General features: G+C 32.8%; 1 protein-coding gene across 2 annotated transcripts in view; it reads right to left on the bottom strand.

Moving 5' to 3' along the window:
• Positions 1–12,293, bottom strand: part of PHIP (PHIP subunit of CUL4-Ring ligase complex) — a 132,842-nt gene that overhangs the window by 49,724 nt on the left and 70,825 nt on the right. For both annotated transcript variants that reach the window (XM_008006417.3, XM_038002179.2), the window contains exons 16-19: positions 8,931–9,059; positions 7,096–7,321; positions 3,503–3,640; positions 2,662–2,845 (exon numbers count right to left, since the gene is read on the bottom strand). In XM_008006417.3, coding sequence (XP_008004608.1) covers positions 2,662–2,845; positions 3,503–3,640; positions 7,096–7,321; positions 8,931–9,059 — 677 coding nt within the window. The remainder of the gene's footprint in view (positions 1–2,661; positions 2,846–3,502; positions 3,641–7,095; positions 7,322–8,930; positions 9,060–12,293) is intronic.

Raw genomic sequence — 12,293 nt, 5'->3', positions numbered from 1 at the left:
GCCATCAACATCGAGGCAAGACCCTTCACCAGCAAGAAGAGTATAATCATTGAACGTTCAGATGGTTGTTAGCAGTTTTCAGTGGTAAAGAATTTTCAAATTAGGTATGTAGTTTTTTTCAGACATAATCATATTGTACAATTAACAGATTATAGAATAGTATAACTATAACTTTTATATGCACTGGGTAACAAAAAAAAAAAAAAAAAAAAATCATGTGAGCTACTTTATTGCACTGGTCTGGAACCAAACCTGCAATATCCCCAAAGTATGCCTGTATCTTAGCAACCTAAATCTGTTCTCCATTCCTATACCCTTGTCATTTCAAGAATATTTCATAAATAAAATCATATAGAATATACGTTGAAATTATTTTTCTCCACTCAGCATAATTCCCTCAAGATTCATACCCATTGTATCAATATGTTGTTCCTTTTTACTGCACAGCAGTAGTCCATGGTGTGAATATACCATTGTTTAACCATCTACCCACTGAAATAACATCTGGGTATCTTTCTGGCCTTTGGGTATTACAAATAAAGCTGCTATACATTTATGTTCAGGTTTTTGTGTCAACATGAGTTTTCATTTCTTTAGGTTAAATTCCCAACAGTGCAACTGCTGGGTCATATGACAGGCAGTTGCATGTTTAAGATTTTAGGGAAGTGCAAAACTGTTAGGATTTTAGGGAAGTGCAAAACTGTTTCCCAAAATGGTTCTATCGTTTTACATTCCCACTAGCAATGCATGAGTAATTCAGTTTTCTCTCCATCCTCTCTAGCATTTGGTGCTGTCACTTATTTTTCATTTTAACCATTCTGAGAAGAATGCAGTGATACTTCATTGTGGTTTCAACTTGTATTTCCCTAATGGTTAATGACATTGATTATCTTTTCATGTGCTTATTTGTCATCTATAGATCCTTTTTGGTAAATGTCTGTTCATGTCTTTTGCCCATTCTCTGGATGGATTATGTTTACTATTGAGTTATGAGAATTATTTCTAAGTCACTTAGCCCTGTGTTGGGTATGTCATTGGATTCCATTTTAATTAATGGACGAGGCTGACCCATTTCAGAGAGCCTTTTAAAAGGAAACTTTAGACTACCCATTGTAGAGATTCTCAGGAAGATTCCCATAGGATGAGTACAAAGTTTTAGAGACAAAGCTCTAGGAAGCCCAAAGAAAGAATATCTGTTAAAGTTATGGCCACAGTCTTGCTTTACCATAGGCCAATGAATAGTTAAGCCCAATGATAAAGGAATAAAAGGATGAAGAATATTTGAAGAGACACTAATCTTCCTCACTCCTCAGGTTCCCTTCCATGTGCAGGAGCCTCAAGCAACAACTAGCGACCACATCTCCTGACTCATTCCTCTCCAGAGGAGGAGTAAATTAGTCAACTGACATGCTCTGGAAGAAAAACCCAGCTTAGCACAGCCCAGCCTTATGCCATTGTGTGCAATTATACATTTTGTCCTGCATCTTAAAGAAGCAAACCACATGTCCCAGAAGGGGAGAATAACTGTGGCCCACTGCTATCTGTGTCTGGGGAATATCACTTTGTTACTGTTATGGTTTTTGTGGAATATTACTTTTTGTTACTGATATGGTTTTTATTTCATGAAATAAAAAGTGATAGTAACAAACAGTGATAGTCTGATTTACTATATGTCTTATTTTCCACGTTATTTTTCAATTATTTCAGAATTGGTGTTGAAAAAATGGGCATTATTTACTTGACCTCTTTCAAACCTTAACATTAGAATTAAAAAGTAAACAAGGATCTAACTAAAAATATACCATGTGAGTTAATTAATTTATGATGGATAACTGGGCACATATGTCATAAGAAAGTATAAATGTATACCTTTGGTGTGTATTTAATTCTAAATCCTAAAGTAAATTCAAAGTATGTCCAATCAAAAAGCATAATCTATATGAACATTAAGACCAAAATTTTAATTATATAATTACTACTATCTTCTAAGTTGAAAAACTAGACAATCTTAAATTCAAATTCACATTTTGACCTTCATACTTAGAACATATTTCATACACAGCAATCAGCATTAATTAGGTTCATATAGGCCTCATTCAAGAGTATTTCATCAGTGAAGATCAAAAGGAACTGGATATAAAGTTCCCTCACGGCATGGTCTAATAGAATAGAATTTTATTAAATCAACACTTTTAAAGTCATAAATGTATACTTTTAAATATACATATTTTAATAAATATAAAATCTTTTGTATTTTCCAATTAATTTTTTTTTTGCATCTGAATATCATGTGAATGACTGGATATAGCCATTAAAAAAATTAAATAATTATAACAAACTTTATAAAATGTATTTTAAGATATAGTTAAACAGGACAAACCAAGACTGAAATATGCTACTCAATAAAACCTTCCATTTGGTCAATCCAAATTTATGATTTTCCTGTTGACCTTAACACATATCATTCTTATCATTTACATAAATCATTCTAGAAATAAACATATTTTAGAAACTTAATTTTTCTACAGTCATGAAATAGTTTATACTATCAGATAAATTTCAGAGGAATTACAGAGCTGAAAAGGTATTATGCTGTGAATGCTGTTAATTCAAAATGAACACAAGGAACTATGGTACATAAAAATTCACAACTTCCCTTACCTGGCTATACCAGCTGATAGCTCGGGTACTACCACCCTCCGACTCCAAGCCACAAGATCCCGCTCTGTGGCTATTTCACTTCTTGGTGCATTGCTGTGCATTTGCCGTACACCTTCAATTTGTCCACTACGTCTCAGTCCTACGTTTGGTGGTGAATGAACCTCTGAGGTAGAAGTTACAGAGCCTAAGTGAAAAAGTTAGTATATTAAGTTCTACTTAGAAATATTTCTCCATTAGTTTATAACAGAAAAAAGAGACAAAACACTACCTTCCACATGAAACTACTTACTGTGGCAAAATAATTAAATTAACCTATCAGGAACTAAACCACAGGCAAAAGTGGTTTAATGAAAACAAAACATCGTTATTCAGTTGATTAGATAAATCAATGAATCATTAACTATAGACTATTAAGCCCCAAGGATATAAAATCATTACCTTAAAAAAATGCTGAATATTTTTGGGAAAACTTCGTAAGAAGCAAAATAGACAAACCCAAGAGTATTTATGGTTCATAAATTTGTTTTGACTCTTCAAGTTTAATAATATACAACAACAAGGGTGATGAGATGTTCAAGAATGTGGCTTGGACTACTCTACATGTTTCCTATAGAAAATGTAGAAGAATATACACATTTAAAAACTCATTATCTCTAACTTGAAATCTCGTTATGAACCATTTTCTTAGGTCATTAAATATTCTTCAAAACCCTGATCATTTTGGCAGCCTAGTATTTCATTTTATGGATGTACCATAATTTTTTAAATCACTTAACACTGTGGGAGGTTTAGGCTGTTTCAAATTTTTAAATATTGCACTTAAAATGGAATACCTGCTTACCTCTACTTAAACGGTTGGTATTACTGATAGCTGCTTCACCAGAACGTCTCAGGTCTTGCTCCTGTTGTAGTCTTTGAATCATGCTGTCTAGTGGGCTGATCTCCTGGTTTGCTTGCTGACTTAAAACTTGATTCAGTCCTATGCAATACCACACAAAATATTATGAATACTTTAGTTACTATTTAAACCACTTTACTCACCAACCTCACTTATGAGTTCAGAATCTAACATAAATGTTGTTTGGGTAAAAGACTTAAATGATCAACTGTAAATGATGGCAGTTGAAAAAAAAAAAAAGAAAGCATCTGTCCATCTTAGTTTATCAAAAATAATGACGAGGATGGTTGCTAACTTTTACTAAGTGTTTATCATGATTTAGATATTCATAATCCTTATGGTAACTCCATTAGGTATATATAAACAACTCCACTTTATAGATGAGAAAACCAAAATACTGTTCGAAGTCACACATCTAATAAGTGGCAATAGTAAGGTTTTCCACTTAGATCATAGTTTCTTTTAAAATGACACATCTGATTACTCACTTTCTTAAAAAAAAAGTTTACTGCCTTGTTTATTCAATAAATTATTGACTTTCTACTATACATTAGGAACTACGCCAGGTACTGAGATCTAGTGGTAAATAAGGGACATGAAGATCCTTGTCCTTTAAGGAGCTAACATACTGATGGGGAAAGTAAACAATAACCTAGGAGTTAATGCACAGTATGAAAGAAAGGTGTTGAAATAAAGAAGGTGATGGTGGGTCAGAAAACTCAGAGAAGCCCTCTCGGACAAGGTAGCATTTGAGCTGAGATTTAAATTACTTAGCCACATAAAGAGCTAGGTAAGGAACACTTCAGGTAGAAGGCAAGAGGTACAAAGGCTGTGAAGCAGGGAGAAACTTGTATTTTAACCCATCCAACTTTTCCAGCATTAATTCTTACTTGTACCACTCATACAGGACCACTTGACTTCTGCCCTTCTAACAAGAAAACACCTTCATGCATTGAAACTTCTGAACACAATATTCCCACTATAAAGATAAACATGATAATCTCTAACTTACCATTCCAGCACCAACTAAAATGGCACCTCCATGATATTTCCTCTGTGAAATCTTTCCAACTACTTCTGAAAGAATTAGCTGCTACCCTCTTTCACTTCCTTAAACAATCCATACATATCTAAGTATTCAAACCAATATAAAACATAAATGAAGCCCAAACCAGTTCGTAACTTAAAAGCATGAACTGTCTCATTTATCTTAATATTATCTAAATCTAGTACAATGCTAGGCATTAAAAAATATTCTCTTGCTGAATAAATTTTTAAAAGGTATATTATAAAATATATGAAAAATATTGCCGTGAGTATAAAGAAGGGAGCAATTAGTATCAGCCATACAAGTATATGAGAAGATCTGATCAGCTCAGAATTTTAGGGTGGGCTTAAATGGTAAGAAAAGATAGAGAGGATATTCTGAAATGAAGTAGTAGTAAGAAGGGTAAACGGAAAAAGAAATTACATGTATTAAATGCATAACATTAAACTAAAATTCAATAGGATAAAATAACTTGTTTAAGGTCACCAAGGTAGAAGTGGCAAAGTAGACAGAAGTAAAAGTTCAAATGTCTTATACTTCTTTCCCAGTTTGCTGTTGGAAAAACATGTTGGAATTCTGACGAATAATCTGATATAGCTCAAGTTTACAACTGAAAAAGAACACATTTAAAGTATATTGTATGGTGTCAATATAACAAGATAATTTATTGTTACAATAACTCAAATCTGTTTTTCCCTAACTCTCAGAGATTTCCCACAATAAATTTTATTATCTGGATTTGCACATAAAACACTAAGGTTTTTTTGAAAAGCATTTTGCTTTTGTTCTATTTTTGTATTAACCATTTTTAGACTCAGTAACTCTAAAACATGACAAAAAAAGATTTTTACCCTGAATTCTGAGAATTAGAACACTGAAAAATTTTGTGACTCATTACAAAGCCAATATTATTGCTATGGATTCTTATGGATACCAATAACTGGTAAGTATTTCATTTTTAAGATTATGCCTACTTTACATGGAAGAAAGAACAAATGAGAATCAGAGCTGCGGTTATAGTCCCTGTGATTCTATGATACAATACCACTAAATTTTGAATTCTCTCAACTTTCAGGACTGGAATATCATAGTTACAGGATTAAATATTGTTTATGAGAGCCCTTAATAAATTGGTAAATGGACTTAAAAAGTAATTAGGTAGCACTGATACTTTAATAAATGAGTCTTTTCCTTATTTCCTTATGTCTGAAACCCTAAAGTAGCTATCAATTTTGAGGCTTGGGCACAATCTGATTTTGCCAATTCCTCTCCAAGAGACTAAAGACATTTCTCTTAATTTCAGTTCTATGACCAAAACTTCTCTAATACTGAAGCTTACCTAACCTGAATATCTGCCCATACTTCTCAAATACTATTTATTCTCTGAGTTCATGCTGTGTCCATGTAATGAGACACATGAATCTCACAAACTCCAGATATTCAAGTCCGCTGGACTGCACTACTCTATCAGTAGCAGCAGGAATGATTCCTCTAATGCTTCTTCTCACCCTCCATTCTAAGTGGACATGTCTAATTCCAAGAGCAGCCCTTTCTATCCAGTATGTCCATCTTTACTGCAACTTCATGCTAAATCTTTTGAGAAAAATAAGATGCAGGTTTGAAGTTGATTTTTTTCATTATTTAAAAGTCACTCCACGCAAAAGCTACTTAGAAGCTTTTGTCAATTAAAGTCTAGAACTTAAAATATTTTCATAAATATCTTCTAGTCTAAAAATATAGAAGTATTCATAATGACAAAACTGGTTTAACCTTCTTTACAGAACATTTCCATTATTTTTACTTAATACACTAGTGCTACATTTCTTGTCAAAAGAGGGAAAGCAGTTTGTAGACTTTGACTCCATTTTAACTCTCACTTAATTCTTCAACACTCCATTACTTCACTAAAACAGTTCTCAACACTTTCCATGTCAATCCTCTTATAAACCTTTAAAAGTTGACAACTTCTTAAAACATCTTCAATGTGAACAGGCCATCTCCAATCTCTCTCACATCATGCTATTATTCCCTTTAGTAATATTCATCACAATTTGAACTATGTATTTGTTTATTCTAATAAACTGTGTTTATTAATCTACTAACCCATTCCGTGAAAGCCAGGATCATGTTTGTTTAATTCACTACTGAATAGCCATGGCTTAGCAGGTGTCAGAGACAGAAGAGATTATCAATAAATGTTGCTGAGTAAGTACATGAATTGACTTGTTTCACACCAAATACAGCAACTACCTTATTGATCCCTAGGTGTTACAAACGGATAGTAAATCAAAATTATTGCTGTAAATCGACAGCGTTCCATAATTAACTTGTAATCCTTAAGCATGATCAAAGACCTATATAAAAGTATAAAACAATACTTTTACTTCTTATCCACTTAACAAATGAAAACAAAGTTTTACTCAATTAGCAATTTTAACAGTTCAGTGGGAAGAAGAAAATTTGACTGTCTAAGAAAAAGAGCACCTACCTGAGGAAGTTACTCCCATCTGAGGGATGAGTTGCTCCTCCCTGCAATTTTCACGGCCAGGAACTAATCTTTGATATCTTGATGGATGAGGGTTACCATCAACATCAACCAAAAAAGGGGGAGGCATAAGGTGAGGTGCTTGCTGAGTCTGTTCATCTAACACAAAATTGTTGGCATCACGAATAAGTGGCCGATAATCACTATGAAAGAACATCTGATCTGCTATCTGTAAAAAGAAAAGTTCATAAAAGACTGGAAAAATAAAAATGTATAATTATAGAAAAAAGTCTACGACATTTCTAATAGAAAGCAAACATCTGAATACAAATAATGGTATTAAGCAACAATTTTCAAAATATTATTTTCCTGAATTAATTGTAAATAGGTCTTTTAATTTTCTACTTTAAGTATTATGATCAGAAAAGTAGCTGCTTTAAATTTTCTCTGAAACAAGGAAGAGATTACACACAGGAGTCCCCTCTTATTTGCAATTTTGCTTTCTACGGTTTCAGTTACCTGTGGTCAACCTGACTCCAAAAATGCTAAACAGAAAACTCCAGAAATAACCAACTTGTAAGTTTTAAACTGTGCACTTTTCCAAAAAGCATAATGAAATCACATGCCATCTCACTTGGGACACAAATCATCCCTTTGTCCAGCATATCCACATTGCCTAGATATGCTACCCACCCATTACTGTATAGGAAAAACACAGTGTGCATAGGGTTTGGTACTCTCCAAGGTTTTAGGCATCCATTTGCAGTCTTAGAACATATTCCCTGTGGATAAGGGGAGGTTACTGTGTAGAAAAGCTACTACTAAAAATAAGCTATTCAATATTCAATTTTAAATTAAAAAGGTAACATCAAATCTAGTCATAAATCATTCAACAGTCTTTTTACTTCCACACAGCTACCGTGTTTTATTTTAAATCCTTAGGTATACAGTAAGTATGATTTGTGTAATATTACTATAAAATCAACATAAGATTTTCTAAGGGTTAATAAGCATTTTCTCTAAATGTTTTGAGATGATATCAAATTATTAATATAAATTCAACCAGGACATAAATTTTATTATATAAAATTTCACTGGTTAATTTGCAGTTTTTTAAACTAAATTATAAACTACTCAATATTTACTATCATAATCTTTTATACCATTCCACCACAAGTAATCAATTTACTTCTTTTAGTCACTGATCTTAAAGTTGAGGTCTTTAAATGCTGAGCACAGTGGCAGGGCATATGCCTGCAGTGCCAGCTAATTATTTAGTAGGCTGAAATAAGAGGACTGTTTGAGCCCAAGAATTCAAAGCCAGTCTAGGCAACATAATGAGACATTTCACACCCACCCTGTAAAAAAAAGCTCCCCAAAACTGGACAAGATCTTTAATAAAAAACATTACAATCAGGTAATACAATACACTTTTAAGAACCTTATGAAAGCCACAGATTTGTACCCTAGATAAGTACATATTATCTATATAAATAAAACATTTTACATAATTTCAGAGTCCCACTATGGATAACATCTTCCATCTCCAGTTTATATACCCCATGTTAAGAATTCCAATCTAGATTGCTCCAGCAGGCTAAGAGTAATTTTTTTCCTGAAATATGTAGATTTTTAAATAATAAGCCCTAATAAAGTGAGATTTAACTGCTGTCTTCACCTTCCTTTCCAAAACTAAGTCTCCAGACTACTTAACATAAGATTCTTCCAATTTTATCCTGAATGTAAAGACGCTGATTCTCACCCACTCCAAAAACATGCAACCCCTAAACATGCATTAAAAAAATATAAGGACATGATAAATAGTCATCATACTCTACCTTATCATATTTGCTACTGGACCCAAAGCCAAAAATTAAAAGATGTCCATGAGAGTCGGTGCAAGCAAAATGCTGACCATCAGGAGAGCATTTGCAGTCAAATACTGCGCCATGTCCTTGGCCTTCAATCTGAAATATATTTAACCAACAGTAAGAAAACTACCATTAAAATGTAAATAATTGGTCACTATTATTAAAATAATTTTATGATAAAAGAAGTATACATCCTAATGAAGTGAAGATTAAGCAAAACAAGCATGGTATGGTAATAAAATTTATGAATATTCATGTAAAGTGCCAGATTAATAGCCTTCAAAAATAAAGTATTTATCCACAGACCAAACACAATTCAGGAAATAAAAGAATACCAATCTCCCCCACCCATAGAATTCTGCTTCATGTTTTAAACTCAGATTTAACACATAATTACGTCTTAAACTCCATCTATCTCTGTTCAATCATGCCCTTTCTGCAAAAGCTGACATGTAGCAACTGTACCGATTTTTTGGTAACTCTTGGAAGTAGTAGCCAGAGATCACTGCTCAAATGACACTAGATTTTATTATTTTTGGTAATAAATTCCCTGGTAGTCTGACTCGTCTTTTAAATGGTGAATTTCAAAGGTTAAAGAAAAGGTTTTTTTTACCTGATAATTGTTTTCTGTTTTCCAGTTCCATTAATCCAGAACGAATGGGTTTCCTCCCTGCAACCTGTCAATCAAACAGAGGTGGCCAATCACCACTCTGAATTTTTTGCTCTCAGTGCTTCTTCAGACTATGTTCCAGTTGAAAACTTCTTTAGCAGTGTTCTGAAAGAGGTAAAAATTCTACCCTATCTAAAGCACATCTAGGGACTGAATTTCAGAAACAACTAAAATAGGGAGTTGACTCCCTAACAAATAACAACTAAGGATGATTTTCAACAAATGCTGTTGGATTTCTGGATTAGCAGAATCGGAACACACACACATTATCAGGTAAGAAATACCTCCTTTCTGTTCCGGTATCCACTGATCTAGAACTAATGGAGTTTTATTAGTAATATCCCAGGAAATGTTTGGAAAAGAGAAAAGTGGTTTCTTTCTTTAGTATTAAAAATGCGGCATAAGGATGGATGTACAGTTCACCAAATGCAGAAGTTAAAATTCAGAAGAAGAACAACGGATTTCTCAAGGAAGGTTTGCATTTTGGTAAAAAGAGAAAACTCATTTCTATAAAAGAAAGGACTTTACCTAAGAAGTTAATACAATACCACAAATGGGATTGCCTGAAAAAGAAAACTAGCTTTTTCCTTTGGCTTGCTAAAAAGAAGAAATGTGTGCAACAGTGCTTATTAATGCTCTTTTGGATGGTTACAATAATAGAAAAGAAAGAATAACTTTTTTAAAAATGTAACCATATTAGATAAACCTAGTAAAATTATCTAATGTTTAATACATACAAAAACTTGTAAAAGAAAGAAAATGAATCATAAGTGAAACAGGATTATATCTCGAGTGTGAAGAAAGTTGGAGGATGGTAAGATAGGAGAGGAAGGTAACTGATTCCAAGTCTACTTTAAAACAATTCAAAAACAAGAAAGAATATAACTATTTCTCCAGATTACCACAAGGGTACCAGTAGCCATACAGCTAGGCATTTGCCAAAAATGAAAGACTATAAGTAGAAATTCAGGATTCAAGTCTTTATTTTTCAGTGTTTTCCTAGGCAAATAAAAAAAAAGTTACATGAACTGTTATAAATAAGCAACCACATGAACAAAGTATACCTCTAAATAGACTTTTATATCAAAAAGTAAAAATCAGGGGATTGAAACTGCCTTAGCCATATGTTGTTAAATGATTTTTTTTTTAACTCCGTTCACTGAAAATTTCACAGAAGGCAAGAGAGAGAACAAAAAGCAACTACTTTGTAAATCTACTCTAACAAATATTTCCAGAAGTGCAATTACAAGCCTAAGATCACAATTTTAAGTAGACAGTGGAGCGGAGACTCGAAAGTAGTAGAGTCCGATGTAGCAATTTCACAGGAAATATAACAAAGGCTCCTAAGCCTGGTATCCTTCATGTGCTGTTTAAACAGACATTTTTTTCTTTCCGGGGGTGGGGCTGGGGGCAAATAGGACTGATCAACCCTTGACCCTATTATTTATCAATGTTGCCACATTTACAGTTAGTAGATCTCTAAAATAATCTTTGGGGACAGCTGAAGCTTATAAAGCTCTGAAATACCAAAGAAAAAATAGCAATCATATTTAGGATGCCTGTGTGTCCTATATAACACATTCCATTGTGAATATGGCAAGACAATATTAATTTTCTTGGTATAAGGCATCTGTTTAACTCCAAAGTGACTTTTATATGGAGAAAATGAAAGTACATTTCAATCATATCAAAAAAAAGAAAACGATATTATTTGTATTAACCATTTGTTTACGAAAGGAGGCATTAAAAGAATCCGCTTTACTCATGAACCGGTTAGAAAAGGTGCCTCTAACCTCATCAATTAAAAGGCAATTCTCTATTAATGGATGCTCAGACAATAAACACCCATACCTATAAACTGCAGACTAGGTTTTCCAAGACCAGGCTTCCAAACAGTTGATGATATAAAACAGGAAAATATTTTACTTTCTCTACATTAACTAAAAATATCCTAGCTGGTTTTAAAATGTATGGTATGATTAACTAAGCCAGTCAAAAGAAAAGAATTTTATCTTTTTAAACAAGGGCCAAAGTATTTATGAGTAAGAACTCTCAAAGACAAAATTTTAAATGAAAGCACTATTTGAATATTCACATCTACTAGAAAGCAATGAGGCTTATCTTCAAAAATGAAAAGAAAATACCCTCTCTAACCAAATGAAAGGTATATGAGACTATCATAAAATTAAATGCCCTGCATAGCAAGAAAATGTGTCAACATGAAATTTAATACTACATATAGCTTATGCTAGCTAGCACTTACTGCAGTTGTAGTAAAATAATTACAAAACAGAGTGAAATTAATAAGTAATGACAAATTACCAAAATAAGTGCATTTTGGATGAAGTATTCCTCTAATAAAATCAAGTATGCTTGTTATGCATTATTTTGGACATATATAAAGACCACATAAAGCTCATACACACTAAATATCAATAAGGTTTAGTCGAGATAATCTATGAGACAGTATTTACCAATAACTGTGAAAGCTTCAAAAAGAATAAGAGGACTAAAAAGAAAAGAAATAAAGGCATATTCAGCAATTATTGTATTTTGTTTTATTTTTAAAAGGAGATGGGAGAATCGGATGTGTTAAAATAGTGACTCTCTTATTAGAAAATTCTCATACTGACTAAAGAATTCTGTAAATACTACCAATA

The sequence above is a fragment of the Chlorocebus sabaeus genome, chromosome 13, assembly GCF_047675955.1.
Source record: "Chlorocebus sabaeus isolate Y175 chromosome 13, mChlSab1.0.hap1, whole genome shotgun sequence".
In the NCBI taxonomy this organism is placed as follows: domain Eukaryota; kingdom Metazoa; phylum Chordata; class Mammalia; order Primates; family Cercopithecidae; genus Chlorocebus; species Chlorocebus sabaeus.
Note: the sequence above shows the minus strand (reverse complement) of the source record. Positions and strands in the feature narration are given on the sequence as shown.